The sequence below is a fragment of the Muntiacus reevesi genome, chromosome 1 (genome assembly GCF_963930625.1).
Source record: "Muntiacus reevesi chromosome 1, mMunRee1.1, whole genome shotgun sequence".
NCBI classification, from domain to species: domain Eukaryota; kingdom Metazoa; phylum Chordata; class Mammalia; order Artiodactyla; family Cervidae; genus Muntiacus; species Muntiacus reevesi.
This window is the reverse complement of record NC_089249.1, coordinates 56,234,284-56,256,112: the sequence shown is the minus strand read 5'-3', so window position 1 is coordinate 56,256,112 and position 21,829 is coordinate 56,234,284. Positions and strand designations below refer to the sequence as shown.

The 21,829-nt window shown below is 49.2% G+C and overlaps 1 protein-coding gene across 2 annotated transcripts; it reads left to right on the top strand.

The window, feature by feature from the left end:
• The first annotated feature begins 13,712 nt into the window (after positions 1-13,712).
• On the top strand, positions 13,713-21,090 carry SNU13 (small nuclear ribonucleoprotein 13). Of its 2 annotated transcripts, none has more exons than XM_065944770.1 (3): positions 13,713-13,869; positions 19,618-19,738; positions 20,696-21,090. In XM_065944770.1, exons 1-3 carry the CDS (start codon positions 13,867-13,869, stop codon positions 20,956-20,958), a joined length of 387 nt encoding a protein of 128 aa, XP_065800842.1. In that variant the 5' UTR covers positions 13,713-13,866; the 3' UTR covers positions 20,959-21,090. The 2 variants fall into 2 exon arrangements, with proteins under 2 accessions (XP_065800842.1, XP_065800849.1); XM_065944777.1 differs by lacking the exon at positions 13,713-13,869 and adding an exon at positions 17,762-17,863.
• The last annotated feature ends 739 nt before the right edge of the window (positions 21,091-21,829 follow it).

Genomic DNA, 21,829 nt, shown 5'->3' with positions numbered 1-21,829 from the left:
TTTGTAAAAGAACAGCTAGGAAGCCAGTGTAGTCAGAATGGAACGAGTGAGTGAGGAAGAGAACACAAAGAGATGAGGTCAGGGAGAAATGCAGAACAGATTATCCCAAGCCTTGGAGTGTGGTTAGGAGTTAGTTTTTGTTCTGAGTTTGACTGGAAGTATATCCATGAGTCGTTGCAAAGTCTTGAGTGGCAAAGTGTTATGATCTGTTTTTAAAAGTTTGTTCTTGCTCATGACATAATGTTAGGCCTAAACCAGGTGCAAAGGAATATTTACTGCATGATGCCATATGGGCAAAACCAGTCTAATGCTTTTAGAAATCAGCGGAGTGGTGTCCGCAAGCTTCTGAGCTGCTGGTAGTGGTCAGTTTTCTTAATCTAATGCTGCACCCGTATGTGTTCAGTTTGAAAAAATTCATTGATTACACACTTATAATCTAAGACTTTCCTGGTGGTCCAGTGGTTAAGAATCCACCTTCCAATGCAGGGGACTCAGGTTTGATCCCTGGTTGGGGGAACTAAGATTCCCACATGCCACAGGGCAACGAAGCCTGCTTGTCACAACTACTGAGCCTGGGGGGCTGTTGAGCCCGGGCATCGCAACTAGAGAGAAAATCAAGCACCACAATGAAAGATCCCGCATGCCACAACTAAGACACAATGCAGCCCAAAATAAATAAATATACAATATATGTACATGCAAGTATATACAATATATATATATATAAAGTAGTTAAGATGATAAATTTTTAAAGTAAATAAAATTAAAATAAAAATACACACTTATAATCTGTTTATATGCATTATCCTTGGATGAAAAATTTTTAAGAGAGACAGAAGTTCATTCTCTTGGCTGCATGGACCACTGAGCTCCATGGTTGGGTGAGACAGGAGGCAGGGACCAGGCAGAAGGTGGTACCTATAGTCCAGAAGAATGTGGTGAGGGTTTGAGAAATGATCAGATTTGAGATATGGTTTGCAAGTAAAGTCCATAGGACTTGCAGGTGGATTGAACACGTGGCATGAGGGAGAGAGAAGTCCAGGGTGACTGCTGGCTTTGAGGCAAGAAAATTCTCTTCCTGAGTTCATCAGAGTTCAGTCTGAATCCATCTCCAATACACAGGGCATAGAACAGGGTCCCTGTAACAAATGGCTGACACAATCATGGTGTGGAGGGAAAGAGGTGGGTGGGACCCCCTCACCTTGATGAACTTCCTCATGCTGCGGTGGGTCCTGGTGACCTGATGCCAGTAGTGCCGGACCTGCCAGATCAGAAAGAGGCAGAGGACAAGCAGGTTACCACAGCACCGAGGGTCCCTGCAGCTGCGATCTTCAGAGAGCAGGCCCCGCACTGGCTCCCACTCAGGACCCCGAAACGGGCCCACGACAGCACAGGCGCCCAGGAGGGGCAGCAACATGACACGGTTTAGGTCAGGCAGGTGGTGTTCTGGAGTTGGAGGGCAGGGCTGATACAGCTGACCTAGCCACTGCAGGGTGGGGTAGCCCCTGCCTCAGAACCGCTGTCACTAAGGCCACCTCACAAAGGCTTTTGATGCTGCAGCCTTAGCTCCAGCTGCTGCACGTGACATCAGAGCTGGCTAATATATCCATAGTACAGATGAGGACAACATTGGGAAACAGCCCAAAAGGAATTAAAAGAAGAACTCAAACACCTTGCCCTCCGGAGTAAAGAGATTATGCTCCCCCCATGTTGATGGAGGGATGGAAACTGCAGTCTGTTGGATTTCTTTCTTCCTATGGGATACTTTCATCCATTTGTCCTTCAGGTATCCAATATCAAACACTTAATGAACACCCTATTGAACATGTGTGTATCTTGTTTATCCACCCAGCATATCCTGATTTTTTGTTGGGAGATTACTTTCCCAACTCAGGATCAGTGTTGATAGGAATATAAATGCTATCCTGAAGACTTTCATCGAAATACTGGATGTTATTCAAAATACTGAATAACACAAGCAGGCAGGGTCATCAGCCAATCAGAATGGGCCAGACCTTAACTCTTTAATTGCTGGATTGTAAGCGGTCCCTGGGGCTTCCCAGGTGGTGCAGTGGTAAAGAATCTGCCTATCAATGCAGGAGACCCAAGAGATGAGGGTTCGATCCCTGAGTCGGGAAGATCTCCTGGAGGAGGAAATGGCAACCCACTCCAGAATCCTTGCCTGGAAAATCACATGGACAGAGAAACCTGATGGACTACAGTCCAAGGAGTTACAAAGAATCAGACATAACTGAGCATGCACACACAAAACCCTGGGGTTACAGTAGAAGGGTGTCACCTATTTACCAACCATTTGGAAAGTATCTGCCTATTCTAAGAACCCAGGACTTCCCTCATAGTCCCGTGGTTAGGAATCTGCCAGCCAAGGCAGGAGACACTGATTCCACAATCCATGGTCTGGGAAGATTTCACATGTCATGGGAAAACTAAGCTCTTGCACTACAACTACTGAAGCCCGCATGCCCCGGAGGCCATGCTCTGCAACAAGAGAAGTCACCGCAATGAGAAGCCTGCACACTGCAACTAGAGAGTAGCTTCCCACTCGCCACAACTAGAGAAAGCCCAAGGCAGTAATGAAGACCCAGCACAGCCATAAATAAATAAATGAAATTTAAAAAAAAACACAAGAAAACCCCAGTATACCACACAATGCATCTTGGCTAAACGTTACCATAGGTTATATCTGATTCTTTTTCACAGGTCAGGACAGCCAGGGAGTGGAGGTGTGACCTAAGTTTGGCCATTACAGAGTCTTTTTCCAAATTCCTTTTGGCTTGCTTGTCACCAAAGATCCCTCAGTGAAAGAAGGATGCCCTTTGGATCAGACACAGTGCCAAAAGATAGATATCCAAAGTGTCCGAGGCAGCTTCAAGCCCTGCTCTCATAAGGCACTCTGTGTGTTTGGAAAGGCAAACACTGAATAAAGACAGAGTCAATGAGGGCTACAGAGGGAATTGCAGGGGCTTCTGGGTCCACCCAGCAGGGGCAATTACCTGGTCTGGGTGTTCGCGCAGTCTTCACTGAACAGGCGATGAACACCAGCTGGGCAGAAGAGCACAGGGCATCACTCCTGACAGAGGGTGAAGGATGGGCTTGGGGGGACTGGGGTGTGCTCAGGATACAGAAGGAAGGTGGAGGGGGCTGCAACATGAGGATGAGAAGGGAAGAACCCGTGGAGAGAGGCCTCATAAGCCATGACAAGCATTTAGGGTTTTAAGCCCAGAACTGTGGTAAAAGACAAATTGATTCTGAGCATATGTTAACATTTACTAACTTAATAGTAAGGGAAAGAGCAAACTACAAAAGGGTGGGCTAGTCCTATGAGACCATGGAAAATGAGATGATTTTATACAGTTAGGTAGAGTTTACTGTCTCACTACTCACAGTCATAAAAACACCAGGCTCCTATCAGTCATTACTAGGAGATCTGGGATATAACGGTCCAAGATGCCAGGTAGGCCAAATAACCATCTGAAATTGTGAAAAAGCAAGACATCAAAGAAGCAAATGATAATGACACCTATGACTGTAAATAGGAATAATACATTTCCCAACAGTGGTAGCTGATTGTTGGTGGTGGTCACTCGCTCAGTTGTGTCTGACCGTTTGCAACCCCATGGACTGCAGCATGCCAGGCTTCCCTGTCCTTTGCTATCTCCCAGAGTTTGCTCAAACTCATGTCCATTGAATGGATGATGCCATCCAACCGTCTCATCCTGTCGTCCCCTTCTCCTCCTGCCTTTAATCTTTCCCAGGATCAGGGTCTTTTGCAATGAATCAGTTCTTCGCATCAGGTGGCCAAAGTATTGGACCTTCAGCTTCAGCATCAGTCCTTCCAATGAATATTTAGGACTGATTTCTTTTAGAATTGACTGGTTTGATCTCCATGCTGTCCAAAGGACTCTCAAGACTCTTCTCCAGCAGTAGTTGATAGGTTCAATTAATATACAAATATGGGGACTTCCCTGGTAGTCCAGTGGCTAAGACTCTGTGCTCCCAATATGCGGGGAGAGGGGTGGTGCCGGGTTGATCCCTGGTCAGGGAACTAGATCTCAAATGTTACAACTGAAGATCCCGAATATCACAACTAAGACCTGAAGTGAAATGAAAGTCGCTAGTCATGTCCGACTCTTTGTGACCAGGCCAGAATACTGGAATGGGTAGCTTTTCCCTTCTCCAGAGGATCTTCCCAACCCAGGGATCAAATCCAAGTCTCCCACATTTCAGGCAGATTCTTTACCAGCTGAGCCACAAGGAAAGCCCCAACTAAGACCTGGTGCAGTCAAATAAATATTAAAAACAAACAAACATGGAAATATAAAACTGCATCCAAGGAAGATGAGGAGCAGGGTCCAAATCACAGGTTCTGCTCTTTAACAGGAGTCATCATTGGGAATTTCTTAATTTGTAGACAAATTTTTTTATTTGACAAGTCATAGATTTGCATGAATGAAGTCTGATGGGATTTTTCATGTAATAAAAGTTCGGCCCTGGAGCCACTTCAAACCCATCCATCTGGCTTTTCAAGCATAGTAACCAGATGTGGTGGAAGTAACCCAATCTGAAAGCCAAAAAATCCCAGGGTCGGGTTCTGGCTTCTGCCATTGTGTCGTTCTGTGACTGCGGACAAGCAACTTACCCACTCTGGGTCTCAGTATCTGGGAAGTTAAACAGCTGCACTTCATGATTCCCAAGTGCCCTGCTGGATCTCTACTTCTAGGTTTCCAAACGAAATAGCTGGAACTGACCCGTTATGGCCGAGTTTTGGCTAGATCCAAATGGTCCCAAGATATGCCTGGCATCTTGGGAAGAGATGAGTAAGGGCTGTAAAGATCCAGGAGAACTTTTTGCAGGTGGTGAGGGATCCAGGAGGACCTCTTACAGGTGATGAGGCCTGAGTCTAGCTTTAAATAGTGGAACTTCAGAGCAGCACAGGGAAAAAAGCACATGCTGGGCAGGAAGAAATTGGGTGTCCTAGACACCTCCAAACCCAACCTGCCAGAAACTCAACCTCGATCCCCAAACCGGAAGAATTCCCTACTGTAAGAACGCGGCGGCAAGACAAAGAGAGCGCCAGAGTATCAAGAGGCTTTTATTGGGCAATCGCTCCCGGGCAGAGCTCCCTGGCACGAGCAGGGGGAAAGCGGGAGTCTGCAACCTGCGGGAAGGGGGGCGGCCCCTATATACCCTGGCGGCTGCGGACGTGGCGGGACCTTTCCATATACAGTTAGGGTCGGGCTCTAGGGAGCTGGTTGGACTTTCTGGTCTCGTGCCAGTTTTTGATTGGCCAGAGTCTTGGCGCCTTTGTGTCCATCAGTCTGCCTGGCAACGGGCCACTGATTGGTGGATGTCTGTCCCTGGGACTTATCCGGGACTTTCTGGCGCTTTCCCGCCTGCAGTCAGCATGACCTTTCATCCCGGCCTTTTTTGTATAGGACAAGGGGCGACATTTGTCTCCTGGCTACTTCCTGCTGAACGGGGGCAACGTGGGGGTCAGGGCCGGTCGGGACGAAAGGTCGGCTTATGCAGGACTGTGAGGTGGGTCTATGTCTTCTTGATTGAGTTGAGTGTAAGCTGTTAGTATCATGGCCCATCCGGTCGCAGCCTGAGCTATTTCTTGGACCCTGCGAAAAACAAGTTGGAGGAGGCAGGGGCCTATTGTAAGGCTCATAACCAGCAGGAGTATAGGGCCTAGAAGGGGCAAGAGGTATGGGAGTAAACCATTGAGTCCGGTCCAGAGGGGGCTCTCCTGGAACTGTCTGCGCCTTTGTTCCAGGTCGTCCTGTAGTTCCTTAATCTTAGTCCGGACTATTCCGGAGCGGTTGGCATAGAAACAGCATCTTTCCTGTAAGAAAAGGCATGTGCCGCCCTCTTGGGCAGTGAGGAGGTCTAGCCCACGTCTATTTTGGAGGACAACTTCTGGTAGAGAATCTATTTGCCCCTGAGGTTCTAACATGGTGTCAGCCACATGTTGGACGTCTGATATGATCTGTTGGGAGAGCTTGGCATATGTGTGCTGTGAGAGGCCGATCCCTGCTGCCCCTGACGCTAAGCTGGTGGATAAGCCCAGTCCCACCAGCAGGGGTACCATTTGGATAGCTCGCTTTTTTTTTCCGGCCACATGGTCTAGAGTGGGTATGGGGACTGGTTCTTTTCCTGATATCAGGTCAATGTCTGGGAGCAGGACTGCGAGTACGCAGGTTCCAGTCCAGTTTGTAGGGAGGAAAGTATAGGCCAGGTTTCCTCCACAGACAAAGACCAGGGGATGAGGGGCGCATATTGAGGTGGTGATATTCTGTATTGTGGTGCAGCTGGCAAAGTCTCCCACCCCCACGTCTAGAGCTGTCTCATTGTCTGTTATTTGGCCTCTTAGGCAGTATCCTATTGAGGCTTCTATCGGTTGTACCTGCAAGGGTGGTATCACTTTACACGCTGCTGGGTCTACAGAGGTGTTGACCGGTTGGGAGAGGTTGGCCGGCACGGCTAGCAGGCGAGGGGTTCCTACGGCTAGGCATATCCAGCAATCTTGGGCCCACTCGGGGCTGGACTGATTTAGGGTGTTCCATGTTAGCTGTATTAAGTTTGTAGTTGCTGGGTCTAGTTGTAGAGGGCCCCGCCGATCAGGCAGGGCCAGGGGATGGTAATGAACTTTTGGAAAGTAATGGTCCATTACTTCTTGGAGTCTTTGTTGGGCTTGTTCTCTTCATGCCATATCCTGGACCCCTCCTCCGTCTGAGATGTGTATGGGTGCCTTTAGGTTCCAGCAGACCTCTTTACCTGCCTTATTTGGGCACGCAGGTGAGGAAGGGCCTGGGCCCGATGTACCCGGGAAGTGTCCTGTTTGTGTTGCAGTCCAATAAGTCTTATATTTTGGGCCCCTGCATTGGCGTGCCTGTTCCTTAAGGTAGCATAGAGAGTGGAGAGTTTCCTGGTATTCTAAGCAAGAGCAGTTCTTGAGCTGACCTGGGGGTAGGGGTTCTGGGGTCTGGATGGCGTTAACGCATTGCCATGAATTGGCTTTTCCAATGTGTGAGTATCCATTTGAGGAAGACTCGTATCCCGACCCTATAAAGTTGTAAGCCATTTTGTCCCCGCAGTTGACTGATTGGACTTGTCTGACCCTTCCCTCAGGATATTGGGAGAGAGTCCCCCCGGTGCAGTCGCAAGTCTTTCCCATTTGCCTGGCCAGGATTTGCCTCGCCTTAGCCGGGTCATCAAATCCCCCGTAGGTCTGACCGAGGAGAACAAGCAATAGGAGGGTACCTGTCATTCTTTGGCTGCTGGTGGGAAGGGGGTCCGGGAGATTTTTAGTTTTGTGGGTCCCGTTAGAGAGGACTGGTATGTGTGTCCGGGCGAAGCCTTTGGACCCGAGTCTAAGCCTGGATCTCTTTCTGGAAGGTCTGGGGGGCTCGTTTGAGCCTGGTCACGTGGTACCAGGGTTCGAGGCCTGAGAGCTTGGCTGCGGTGGGGGTGGTCAGGACTACTGTGTAAGGACCCATCCAACGAGGTTGGAGGGGCCCGGGAGACAGGGTCCTGAGTAGCACCTGGTCCCCGGGCGACAGCGATCTGATGGAACCATCATCTTCTCCAGGTTGTGGCAGGACCCGATCTGCGTGTTTCCTGAGTAAGGCGCGCAGGCGTGTGAAGAGGGGCAGATAATTGGCCAGGGGAGGTGGTTTTTCTGGGGGCAGATGGGTCAGCAGGTAGGGCCTGCCGTACAGCAGTTCAGAGGGGGTCAAACCTGTCTTTGAGTGCGGTGTTGTGCAGATGCGGGTGAGAGCCAAGGGGAGGAGGTCGACCCAGGAGAGCTGCACTTCTGAGGCGAGCTTGGCAAGGTGGGCTTTGAGGACCCCGTTGGCCCGTTCTACCTTACCCGATGACTGGGGTAGGTACGGGATGTGAAGATGCCAGGTGATGTTGAGGGCTGCAGCTACCTGCTGGGTTATCTGTGAAACAAAAGCAGGTCCGTTATCAGATTGGAGGGAGCTAGGGAGTTCGAACCGGGGGATGATGTGTTTGACCAGCGTTTCGGATACTATTGCGGCCGTTTCGCAGGAGGTGGGGAAGGCCTCGACCCATCCTGAGAATGTGTCCATGAGTACCAGCAGATAACGATAAGCCCGGTGTCTGGGCATGTGAGTGAAGTCCACCTGCCAATCTTGACCGGGCAGATGTCCTCTCAGCTGGTGGATTTCCTGGGGGGGCCGGAGCCCTCCTTGAGAGATCGTTGCGCAGGTCAGACAGGAGCGATGTATGATCTGGATGGCCTGTCTAAGGTGAAGAGGGGAGAAGAGCGGGCTAAGGAAAGTTAAGAGAGCTCACAGTCTGATATGAGGGTGCCATGGATCTGCTTTATGATGGTGATGGCTTGTTGTTCAGGGAGGACCAGTTTTTCATGGAGGGTGATCCATCCGGAAGGATGTGTTTGTGTCCCCTCCGGGGCGAGTAGAGCTCTGGTTTCTGCCTTGGTGTATTTAGGGGTAAAGGAGGTTTCTAGGACCAGTAAAGGGGCCACCTCTTGTTGCAGGGCAGTTCGTCGGGCCACATGGTCAGCCAAATTATTACCCTGGGCTATTTCATCGCGAGCTGCCTGGTGTCCCCGGCAATGTAAGATGGCTACTTTTGGCAGGGGGATGGCCTCCAGTAGTCTGGTAATATGGGAGGCATTACATATTGGGGAGCCCTTAGTGGTGAGAAAGCCTCTCTCTTTCCAGATTGCCACGTGTGAGTGGGCGATTAGGAAAGTGTACTTAGAGTCTGTGTAGATATTGGCCCTTTTGTTTCTTGCTAGGTGTAGGGCTCGGGTCAATGCAGTTAGTTCTGCCTTTTGGGAAGTTGTTCCCAGTGGGAGGGGTTGGGCCTCAAGGACTTTCTGTAGGGTGACTACAGCGTAGGCCGCTGCCCGGCGCCCATCTGGGTCCTTTTTGGAACTCCCATCGACAAACATGGTTATATCGGGATCCGGCAGTGGCTCTGCAAATAGGTTTGGAAGTGGCTGTGTCAGAGTCCAAGATCTCGGTACACTGGTGAGCAGGGACTCTTGAGGAAATCGGGAGAGAGGGAAGCGCAGATAGCAGGTTCAGCTGGGAACTGTCTCACGGTGACCTGCGGGTTGTCTAGAAATATTAAGTGAAACTGCTGTAGTCTGGAGTCACTGAGGTCAGAGAGGAATCTGGAAGCCAAGAGGTCACTGAGGCGGTGAGGGGAGAAAATGGTTAGAGGTTGATTTTGAAGTTAACTTTTTTGCGTCCATGTAAACCGCTGCTGCCGCTGCCAGTGCTCATAAGCAGGGGAACCATCCCCTGGCAGTGGGTCTAGTTGTTTGGAGATGAAGGCGACAGGCAGCAACTCAGAGCCCACCGGCTGTACCAGGGCCCCAAAGGCTATTCCCCCCTTGTCATCAGTATAGAGATGATATGGGTAGTGTGGATTAGGCAGGGAAAGGGGAGCGGCAGATGTCAGAGCAGACTGTAACGTGAGAAAGGCTCGGGTGACCTCGTTCTGTGAAGAGAGTGGCCCCTTTGGGGTTTCCTTCGCTACTGTATAGAGGGGTGTTGCCAGTGAGGCATAGTTGGGAACCCAATGGGGGAAGAATCCCGCCAGGCCCAGGAAAGACAGGATTTGGTCTCCGTTAGTTGGAGGCTGGATAGACCGGAGGAGTTGGCAACGGTCGGTTGTGAGGGCCTTAGTGGTGGGGGTAATCTGTAATCCCAGGTAAGTAACTGAGGACTGGGTGAGTTGGGCCTTTGACTGTGAAGCCCGGTATCCTCTGGAGGCCAGGAAGTTAAGGAGAGCTGTGGAGTGTTGTTTTGAGAGATCTTTGGAAGGGCTACATAGTAAGAGGTCATCTACACATTGGAGCAGGGTACTAGGGCTAAGAGGGCAGAGGGCCAGGTCCCGGGCCAGGGTCTGGCCAAAGTAATGAGGGCTATCTCGAAACCCCTGAGGCTGGACCGTCCACGTGAGTTGAGTGGCCTGTCTGGTGTCAGGATCAGTCCAGGTGAAGGCGAACAGAAATTGACAGTCGGGGTGGACTGGGATGGAAAAGAATGCATCTTTGAGATTGATTACCGTGAAGTGGGTGGTGCCTGTGGGTATTTGGGACAATAAAGTATAAGGGCTGGGACCAGCGGGTGTGTAGGGACAACGGCCTCGTTGATAAGCCGGAGGTCTTGGACTAGTCGGTAGGCTCCTGAGGCCTTACAGACCAGAAGGATTGGGGGTATTACATGGGGACGAGGTGGGGACCAGTAGGCCCTGTCCCAGGAGGCGGTCAATGATTGGCTTAAGCCCTCGAAGGTTGGGCTGGGACAGGGGGAACTGGGCCCGAGCCGTAAAACAGGTGGGGTCTTTTAGGTGGATGAGGACTGGGGGTTGGTGTTGGGCAATTGTTGGTCCCAAACCTGGGGATCTATTTGGGAGCTAGAGGACCCGGTGAGTAGCAGTAGGAATCTGCCTGTGGAAGGGAAAGGCGCTGGGGCTAGGTGAAGTATGGCCTTGAGTTTTGTTAGAATATCTCTCCCTAGCAGAGGGGTCGGGCAAGAGGGAATAAATAGAAAGGAGTGGGTGAATAGGCAATTGTCTAATTGGCAGTTTAAGGGCTTGGTCTCTAAAGGCTGTGACGGCTGGCCGTCAATTCCCATTACCGAGACCCGGGAAGGACGCAAGGTGCCTCCGAAAGAGGGAAGGACCGAATAGGTAGACCCCTGTCAACCAAGAAGTCGATTGACTTACCCGCTACCTGGAGCATTACCCTGGGCTTGGGTTATCGGGGTTCCCGAGTCTGGGCGGCTTCAGTCTTCATTGAAGGTCAGCAGTTGTAGGGCGGGATCTGGGCTCGGAGTCATCCTGGGTCGCTCTGGTCCCTTACCCCCTGGGTCAGGGCCCAAGAGGCCGAGGGACAGTCACTTGCCCAGTGCCCGCATTGTCTGCACTTTGGGCAGGGCCTTGTGGGCGGTCTTGGGTTAGGACACATTTTGGCCCAGTGTCCCTCTTTGCCACATTTGAAGCAGGCCCCCGGTGGGGGTTTCTGTGGGCCCGAGCCCGTTGCCGGCCGCAGGGCTGCTATCAGAGCCTGGGTTTGTTGGTTGAGGAGGCTGGCCTGGAGTTCGGCCTTTTGTCTCAGTCTGGCTTTACGACCAGCCTCTGCAGTCTCTTCCCGGGCATCGTAAACTTTAAAGGCCATTTTTACCAGATCTCATATGGGAGTCTGAGGGCCGCCCTCAGCCTTGGCGTTTTTTTTCGGATGTCGGGGGCGGATTGAGAGATAAAACAATTGACCAGAGTGACTGTTCCGGCTGGGGAGTCTGGAGCCAGTCGGGTATATTGGATAAGGGCCTCTGTCAGCCTATTTAAGAACATAGCGGGGTTTTCATCAGGGCCCTGGGTGATCTCATCTAGCTTGAGGAAGTTGACCACTTTATTGGAAGTGGCTTCCATGCCACCCAGGAGGCACTCTACCATATATCTGACCCTGAGTTCGCCTCCCCCAGTCTCCTGATAGTCCCAGTTAGGGTCTGTGTCGGGGACTGCCCGGGCCTCTGGGGCTCGGGAGAGGGGTGAGCGAAGTGTCTCTGGTCGGCCTGGGTCTTAGCGGCCGTCCAGATGGCTTGTCGCTCTTCTGGGGTGGTGGTGGAACCTAAGACCACATAGATATCTTTCCAGGTTAAGGCGTATGAGCGGGTCAGTTGGGTGAACTGCTTGATGTAATGGGTAGGGTTGGATGAGAATGACCCAAGCTTGGCCTCGATTTGAGACAGGTCTTGGAGGGAGAAGGGGACGTGGACCTGTGCCAAGCCCTCGGCTCCGGCTACTTGTCTCAGAGGGAGTAGGGGGGCCGGGGCACGGGGAAAAGAATCTCGGGACGGCTGTCCGTGGGACCATGTGTGTGAGCTGACCGGTGATGGGGAGGGTGTTAGGGGAGGTAAATGGGGGATAGAGAATGGGAGTAGGAGGGAGGTGTATAGCTTCAGTCCGTTGTGTTTCGATTGAGGAAGTGTGGGGAGGTGGTGTTGAGGCAGCTAGGGGAGTGGGAGTTGGGGAGGGAGCTGCTGGAGTCAGAAGAGCATAGGGCCGGGGTGGAGGGGGCGGCGACCAGGTCTTCTGGGGGACTAGAGAAGGTAGAGGACTCAGGGCCTGGCGATTCTTTGGGAGGGGGGCTGGATTTGGGCAGACGGGCCGTTTAGGAGCCATGGTGAGCATAATTTGGGTTGGGGAGCAGGTTGTGCAAAGGGTAGGGCGGGAGCGCAGTGTCCAGAAAGCCTGTACGTAGGGGACCTCGGACCATTTTCCCGTTCTCGACAGTAATTATCTAGATCACGGAGGACATCAAAGTCTAGCGTCCCTGTGGGGGGCCAATGGGAATCATTGTCTAGGGGGTACTGAGGCCAAGCCTCTGAGCACAAAAAAGTGAACCCTTTTGGCCGGACGTAGCCCATTAACCTCAGATTTTTTAGGTTGGCTAGCAGGCATTCTAGTGGAGTAGACCAATTGGACTCGGGTTTGGAGGCCACCGACCCCATGGCGACCACGTGGGGTTAGCCTCTATTGTCCGGGCGTCCCGGGCGAACAGAGGCAGCCAGATCGGAGGTCGAGAGAGAGAGAGAGAGAGAGAGAGAGAGAGAGAGAGAGAGAGAGAGAGAGAGATACCGGGGGTTAGCCTCTATTGTCCAGGCGTCCCCGGGCAAACAGAGGCAGCCAGATCGGAGGTCTCGAGAGAGACCGGGGGTTACTCAGCCGATTAGGACATATCGGGCACCAGCTGAGAACCGGGAGGAGGCACAGCTGCGGATGAGGGCCGGATAAGTGCGCACCGGTTATCTGGACCTAGGAAGTGGTCGCCCAGGGTGGCGGGACCCAAAGCCGGAGGGACTTACCCCGTCGTCTGCCGTCCGGGAGGTTGATCCGTGGCTGAGGCGCGTATGGCCGCGGCAGTAAGAATGCAGTGCAAGACAAAGAGAGCGCCGGAGTATCAAGAGGCTTTTATTGGGCAATCGCTCCCAGGCAGAACTGCCAGGCGCGAGCAGGGGGAAAGCGGGAGTCTGCAACCTGCGGGAAGGGGGGCGGCCCCTATATACCCTGGCGGCTGCGGACGTGGCGGGACCTTTCCATATACAGTTAGGGTCGGGCTCTAGGGAGCTGGTTGGACTTTCTGGTCTCCTGCCAGTTTTTGATTGACCGGAGTCTTGGTTCCTTTGTGTCCATCAGTCCGCCTGGCAACGGGCCATTGATTGGTGGATGTCTGTCCCTGGAACTTATCCAGGACTTCCCGGGCGGGGGCTTCTCTGTCAGCATTTTCGGGCTGGCGCTTCCCGCCTGCAGTCGGCGTGACATTTCACCTATTCCACTGAATTCCCTACGCAGTGGATTCCACTTCTGGTGGACTCCACACTTCACCAGAAAATTTAACAAAGATAGCTGAATATGAAGGAAAACATTTAGGATTACCAATATTATCTCCATACCATTCCCTTACTACCAGGTAGAGTAAAAAAAAATGATATTAAAATCACATAAATGTACTACAAAATAAGCTAGCAATGGAATGACACCACTGAAATTCTTTGTTTTGGTATGTTATTTTTTGGATATTGAACTCACTGTTCCTGCCAATAACTGGTAATTGAACAATACTAAAACTACGGCAAAGGCAGTCCCTCCCCCAGAACTGAAGTAGTTCCGCCCTGGTGCCCTTTAAGGGGAGAGCCGCCCTCTTTCTGGCGTCATTTCCGCTTCCGGCCGCGAGCAGCCATTTCTACTTCTTCCCTGCGACTTTTCGCGGCGGAAAGTTCTCTTCTGACGTCGACTGTGCTTCTTGAGGAGGGACGGTACCACTGAACCGCAGCTATGGTGAGTGCGTGCGCCTGGTTGAAAAGCCAGGAAGTGGGAGACTCGGGGTTCTGTTCTCTCATTAGCTTGTCGGCTTAAAACATGCGCGGTCTCGCCGGCCCGGCGAGGCGTTCGAGCTCGGACGGCCGAATAGCCCCAAGCACTGTCTTTTCTCCTGGCCCGAGGTTAGAACGCTAGAGATGAGTCCCGGATTCTGTGATGGAGCGTCTGTCAGCAGTTAGTGCTCCTGGTCAAAGGCCTCCGGTGAGCGGAGAGGGCATAGCCCGGCCTGGGAGAAAGGGACCAACCCACGTGGGACAGAGTAGAAAGTCGAATGAGAAAATTTGATTTTATTGGCTTTATATTTCTTTTGGAGGGGTCGCTAGAGGGTGATGTGGAACCCTGGGTTTGAATCAACCTGCCCAGCTCCCCTTTCCTATTGCTGAGGTTCAGAAGAAGTATATCTGCATGAGTCTGCGCCTAGTGCTTGTCGCAAGTTATGTGTGCCGGGGATTAAAGGGGCCTTTGGCGTTTGGAGGGAACCCCAGCCTGGAATGCAGGAACGATTCCTCCTGCGAGGCGGTAATCTCAGAAATCAAAAGTCCTGGTAGCACCACGTGCGGGGCTCCTGTAAAACTCTAGATGGTCTCTAACTTTTTAATCAGATCGTGTGACTTGGTACCTAGTTTTGGTCGGCATTTAATAAGGAGGGAAGAGTTTGCAAAAACACTTAGACTTTCATAATGAGGTTTAATCCTTTTAACGGTTCTTGGATCCCAATGGATATCTTCCCTGCTGCCCCACCCCTATTTTGAGCTTGGTATGTTGCTGAGTCTAGAACTTGAACCTTCTAAACTAGTGCTCATCTTTCGGAGTTCCTTGAAAAGTTTTGGAATCAGGTGGTGTCAGTTTAATAATGCATTTAATTGCCTTTACGCCTGGTATGGAGAGAGTGAGCATGCACTATTTGTTGTCAAATCAAAACTTGCAGGTTTTGGCTGTTTGGTGTATGAGGAGAACAAAGACGTAAAGCTACGGGTTAAAGTTGTCTAATAGTAAGACTTCATTTATTCAGTCATTTAATTAATCCTTGGAAAAATTAAAACGTGAATAAATACACCCTTAAGCAACTTTCAGTTGCTATTTATAAGGTCCGTGGTTTGGTTTTAAAATTGAGTGGAACTTTTGTTGTCATTGTTGTTGACTTTTATTAAACCAATAAAGTGACTCCTCTTTGATCATAGTTGAGTTCAGTTTAGTGGCATCCAGCTCTTTGCTACCCCATGGACTTGCAACAGGTCAGGCTTCCCTGTCCATCACCAACTTCCAGAGCTTGCTCAAACTCTTATCCATTCAGTTGGTGATGCCATCCAACCATCTCATCCTCTGTCGTCCCCTTCTCCTCCTGCCTTCAATCTTTCCCAGCACCAGGGTCTTTTCCAATGAGTCAGTTCTTCGCATCAGGTGGCCAAAGTATTGGAGCTTCAGCATCGGTCCTTCCAGTGAATATTCAGGACCGATTTCCTTTAGGATTGACTGGTTTGATCTCCTTGCAGTCCAAGGGACTCTCAAGAGCCTTCCCCCAACACCACGGTTCAGAAGCATCGATTCCTCCGGGTTCAACTTTCTTTATGGTCCAACTCTCACATCCATACATGACTACTGCAGAAACCATAGCTTTAACTAGACAGACCTTTGTTGGCAAAGTAATGTCTCTGCTTTTTAATATGCTGTCTGGGTTGGTCATAGCTTTTCAGAATCTGCCTGCAATGCGGGAGACCTGGCTTTGATCCTGGGTTGGGAAGATTCCCTGGAGAGGGGAAAGACTACCCACTCCAGTATTCTGACCTAGAGAATTCCATGGACTGTATGGGATCACAAAGAGTCGAACACAACTGAGTGACTTTCACTTCACTTTCTTCCAAGGAGCAAGCGTCTTTTACTTTCATGGCTGCAGTCACCATCTGCAGCGATTTTGGAGCCCAAGAAAATAAAGTCTGTCACTGTTGGCATTGTTTCCCCATTTGTTTGCCATGAAGTGATGGGACCGGATGATCATAGTGGATCTCCTGAAGTCTCCCCCTTTTATGCTTTCGATGTTTATTAAGAGATGAGAATCCTAGTTCCCAGAGATGGGTGATCGGAAGCTACAGTAAAAATATCTGGCATTTTAAAAGAACTCATGGGTCAAATTGAAAATAATAAGGGAAATTTGAAAACAGAATGGAACAATAATGGAAATACCAAATATCAGAGTATGTACAGCACAACTAAAGTATTGGAACCTAAGATGGGGGGGAGCACTAAAAAGCTAGGAAAAGATCAAAAGGACAAAATAATGTGAAAGAAAAGCAGAAATTACTGAAATAGAAAATATATCTTGTAGGGTGGACAAAATCAGAAGAGTATTTGAAAAGTCCCCTCTGGTGAGATTAATCGAAAAATAAGCAAAAAGTTATAAGGAATAACAAACTTGAAGGAAACATAATCTGCAGACTTTTAAAAAGAAAGGATATTATGAGCAATGTGATATCTATAAATATAGAAACTTAGAGGAACAAATACCTGAAAAAGTATCAAAATGAATTAAAGTAGGAGGATTGAATAATAGTAAAGAAACAAAGTTAATATTGTATTGTATGTTAATTATAACTCAGTAAGAAAAACTAAAGTTTTTTTTTTTTTTTTTTAACTAAAGTTTTTTAACATGGAAAAACTTTGTTAGTTGCTGAGTCCTGTCTGACTCTTTGCAACTCCATGGACTGTGGTCCACCAGCCTCCTCTGTCCATGGAATTCTCCAGGCAAGAATACTAGAGTGGGTAGAGATCCCATTCTCCAAGTGATCTTGCTGATCCGGAGATTGAACCCTGGCCTCCTGCATTGTGGCATCTGAGCCACTACACCTACTTTAAAAAATAGCTTTATTGAGATAATTTCATACCATAAAGTTCCTCTCTTTAAGTCAGTGGTGATCATTTTGTAATGTATAAAAATATCAAATAACACTGTTGTGCGCCTGGAACTAACATAATAATATAGGTCAATTATGCATCAATTTTAAAAACAAGAGTGTAGTAGAAAAAAAAAGTAAGTGTATAACTCAGTGGGTGTTCTTATATTTACAACCTTGTGCAACCAACACTAGAAAAACTTTAAAAATAAAGGAGAAAAGTCTTAACTCATCCATCTTGTACAAAAAATATAGAATTCAGCGCCAATTCATTTATAAAAGAAGTTCTTAAAATATTAAGGAATAGAGTGAATTTTCTTAAGATGGAATATGAGTAAATCTAAAAGATATTAAGGCTTTTGGAGAAATTATAAAGCTTTATTTAAAAGCACTAAAGAGTTAAGTAAATATATATGCTTAACTGGTTTGACAGATTCTGTATCTTAGAGGTGTTTTATCCTAATTGGGATTACTTTAAATCTACAAATCAATGCTGTCCCAGCAGGCCTTTTCTTTTTCTTTTTTTTTTTTTTTCTTTTCCCTTGGTAGAATTTGAAAAAGCTGATTCTAGAAGGTATGTGCTTGCTCAGTCGCTGTTAGTCTGTTAGTCGCTTGGCCATGTCAGACTCTTTGTTACCCCATGAAGTGTAGCCCACCAGGCTCCTCTGTCCATGGGATTTTTCAGGCAAGAATACTAGAGTGGCTTGCCATTTCCTCCTCCAGGGAATCTTCCTGACCCAGGGGTTAAACCCACATCTCTTGAATCTCCTTCATTGTAGGCGGATTCTTTACCACTGAGCCACCTGGGTGTATGAAGAAGAGCAAATAATTAGGGATCTTTCCCACTTCATGAAACATCTCAGACTTCCCCTAATTTCTCATCACCCTGGCCCCCGTGACAGATTGACCCAGTGGGTTGTGTTGGTGTGTGGGACCAGCTTCCTGGTGCAAGCGGGGTATCGACGTCACTTCCGCTGACTTCACTTCCAGTTCCTCCGGGGGAGGGGGTCGCTTCTAAGCTCTTGGGGGATCAGGCAGGAGACGATCGAGGCGGACTCGATATGGTGAGTATATCCACTGGGCCGTTTGCCCATGGGTCACCACCTCGAACCGCGGTGCCGCGTGCCGCAAGCTGCGTGCCGCGGTCCAGCTTCCAAACCTAAGGTTAGACCGCATCACTGCGGGTGAACTGCTTTGTGCTAAGGAATGGTAATGTGGGCTGCACCCAGGTTATGCATGTAATAAAATACATATTTGTAAAAAGAATGAGAGGGAAAGCAAATGAGAAATGAATAAAAATAGTTAAAGTCGAGACGTGAAAATAGGGTAGGAGGAATGGAATAGGCGAGGCACCACCGAGTTTGTTTTCTATGTGTGTGATTTTGCAGTGGATCCTGTGGGGTTGCATTTTATCTATAAGAGCATGCGTTTGTAAAATGAGAAATTTCAACAACTTCGATGCCATTACAATACCCCCAAATTTAATAATTCGTTAATATCAAATATATAGTATTGTTCTCCACTGGTTGCCGCTGTTGCTCCTAAGTCGCTTCAGTCGTGTCTGACTGCGACCCCATGGACTGCAGCCTACAAGGCTCCTCCCTCCGTCCATGGCATTTTTCCAGGCAGGAGTACTGGAATGGGTTGCCCTTGCCTTTTTCGCCTGGTTACCGCAGGCCTCCAAAATAAAGCAACCTTTCCTACCAGCACTCATCTCTGGAGAATTGGCTTTCGAGCAGCCAGATCTGAGTTCTGGACCTAGATTTGGTAGCAGTATTAGAATCAAAAGCTGGGACTTCCCTGGTGGTCCGAGCTAAGACTGTGCTTCCCCTGCAGGGGGCGCAGTTTCCATCCCTGGTCTGGAAACTAGGATCTCCGCATGCCCTGCGGGCAAAAAAAGGTGGGATGGAAGGCTTGATCAGCTTTTCTGCTAGCTTTCCTCTTTTCCCCCAAGACTGCTTGATCTCAGATGGTTTGTTCTTTAAGAGAGGCAGTGTGCTTAGTCGCTCAGTCGTGTCCACCTCTTTTCGACCCAGTGGACTGTAGCCGGCCAGGCTCCCCAGTCTATAGGGATTCTCCAGGCAAGAATACTGGAGTGGGTTGCCATGCCCTTCTCGAGGGGATCTTCCCAACCCAGGGATCGAACCCAGGTTTCCCGCATTGCAGGCGGATTCTTTACCTTTGAGCCACCAGGGAAGTCCAGAAAGGCAATGGTCACATGGTAGTTTTTTTGTGATGTTGGTAGCTATTAAAATCAATACCTGGATCCATTAATATGTTTGGATTAATTAATTAGCATAGATTGCAGGATGGTTATATTTTTAAGAATTTTTTAAGCAAACTAAATACAAAGGAACCTTAATTGTATATCAGATTGATAACCACAAGGTAAAATATAGTTTGAATAATTGTTGAATATAGTACTCTGACTGGTTGGTTTTAATTGGATATATTGTAAGATTAAAAGGAAATTTTGACCTTGGTGGGTTTATAGTTGATGGAGGTAGTATTGGTATAGCAACTCTGAAGCCATTTTATGTAAATTGCAGGGTAGAATAAATGAGAAAATACTTTGATGTTTTGGAAACTAGGATTCTTACTGAAAACTGAAGATTCAGATATAAAGGGAATAGAACTTTGTGCTGGGTTTCTATAAATTATACTTGTTTAGATTTAGTAAATTAAATGTGTATGTTTGGGGGAGGGGAAGTAGGGAAGCTCCCTATTGTCCCTCTCAGTTTTGGATTGAAGTACTTTGTGACTTGTCTGGAACAACTTCTGGTTCAGTTTGTGTCATGCTTTGATTTACCCCCAACAGACTGAGGCTGACGTCAATCCGAAGGCCTACCCTCTTGCAGATGCCCACCTCACCAAGAAACTATTGGACCTCGTTCAGCAGTCATGTAACTACAAGCAACTTCGAAAAGGAGCCAATGAGGGTGAGGCAACCAGAGGATAGTCCGGGAAGAGTGTTAACAGCACTGTACCTGTCCAGGGTCTGGACTAGATTTCCAATGTGGAAAGAGGGCTGAGTGCTTTTGATTAGGCCCACCATGGGGACTGAGGAGCAGCAGTGTGTGTGGCCTGTGGGCTGGCACTGGGTCACAGAGAATAAGCAGCAGGAATAAGCATTTGAGGGGGTTTCACTGGCAGCTCAGTGGTAAAGAATCCACTCACCAATGCAGCAGACACAGTTAGAACCCTGATCTGGGGAGATCCCACATGCAGCTGAGCACCTGAGCCTGTGCTCCACAACAAGAGAAGGCGCTGTAGTGAGAAGCCCACACACCACTACTAAGAGTAGCCCCTGCTTGCCACAACTGGAGAAAAGCCCAAGCAGCAAGGAAGACCCAGAATGGCCAGAAATAAAAATATGTTAAATAAAATTATAAAACAAGGAATAAGGATTTGAACAATGCTGTGGGGTGCTGAACTTGCTTGGTGAGTTGCATGTGGTGTGAACTTCCCAAAGTATTGATCATGGCAGATTCGGATGGAAATTCCTGATCCTTGGTCACAGGCTTGGAGAAGTGCTGCACTGCACTGCTTCATGCTGCTGAAGCTTGGGTGAAAGCTGTTCCCATCACCCAGGCAAGAGATAGTGGTGACGTGGAGAATGTGGTAGCCGAGGACAGGAAAAGAAGCGCTCTTTTTAGGATTTAGAGTGCATTTTGACAGAACTGATGGATTTGATGTAGAGTTTGACGAAGGCATTGGGGATTTGGTATTTGGCTCCCTATCTCTTCCGAAGGCCACTGTGGGACAGAGAATTGCCTAGACCTGGACATTTTTGCCCATTTTTCTTGCACCTGTTTCTTTTCCTTGGAAGTTGCTTTGTTGTGGCTTCCCTGCCTGAGCGCCCATCACCTGTTGACTTCATGTCCTTCTCTCTGCAGCCACCAAAACCCTCAACAGAGGCATCTCTGAGTTCATTGTGATGGCTGCAGACGCAGAGCCCTTGGAGATCATCCTGCACCTCCCACTGCTGTGTGAGGACAAGAACGTGCCCTACGTGTTCGTGCGCTCCAAGCAGGCTCTGGGGCGAGCCTGTGGGGTCTCCAGGCCTGTCATTGCCTGCTCCGTCACCATCAAAGAGGGCTCACAACTGAAGCAGCAGATCCAGTCCATCCAGCAGTCCATCGAAAGGCTCCTAGTCTAAACCAGTGGCCTCGGCCACACTCCTGGCTGACTCCTCCTCCCCCTACCCCCACCCCGAGTTATGTATCATATTGTTTGTTAGCATGTAGTGTTTCCAGCTACCTTCTATTGTTATAAAATATTTTAATGCTCAGTCTGGTTTTTGCATTTTTGTATTGTTGTCTTGTTTTATAGGTTGTCAGCCCCTCCCCTAATCTCCCCTTCCTCTCTGCCATCTTATCCTCCCTTTTGGAAAGTGAACTAAGGCCCAGAACAGGTGGAAACAGGCTGGATGACACCACTTAAAGGCAGGGAAGAGCTGAGGTAGAGAATTGGTTCCAGCTTTCAGGCGCCTGCTTCCTGCTGTGCAGGGCATGATGGCGTAACTGTCTGCTTGTACCCCTTGTCCTGGTGTACAGGATCGTTGCACGTGTGTCTGAATCATTGAGGGGTTTCCTTTGCTCTGCGGGGCATTATGTATCATTTGGGGAGGAAGCACGTGTTCTGTGAGGTTGTTGGGTATACCAAACAACCAAAGTGTCAGTTGCTGATGTACCCCTGCTGTTTGCTTTTGGTAATGTTGTATTCCCCCCCAACTCCCACCTTTGCCTCCTGAGGGTGGCGGGGCAGCAGCATACCAAAGAGACATGCTGCCAAATTCCAGAGGTGCCCAGGTGAGTGAGACATGGGCCAGTTGACCTAAGTCTTGAAGGCATGGCGAGAGGTTCTGGAATGAAGGATTCTGGGCCCATCACAGAGGACTGACCGGAAGCTGCAGCAGAGATGATGGAATCCAAGGAAGCATCCTTGCTTTGCTGAAAGGCAATTTCTTCAGTGGACCCTTGTACCAGCTCTGAGAGCCGTTACCTGGGCCTTCCTGCTGTGATGTGGGT

Coding starts and splice junctions, on each gene's coding strand:
- SNU13 (XM_065944770.1), top strand. Junction 19,739..20,695: donor TCGAAAAGGAGCCAATGAGG/GTGAGGCAACCA, acceptor TTCTCTCTGCAG/CCACCAAAACCCTCAACAGA.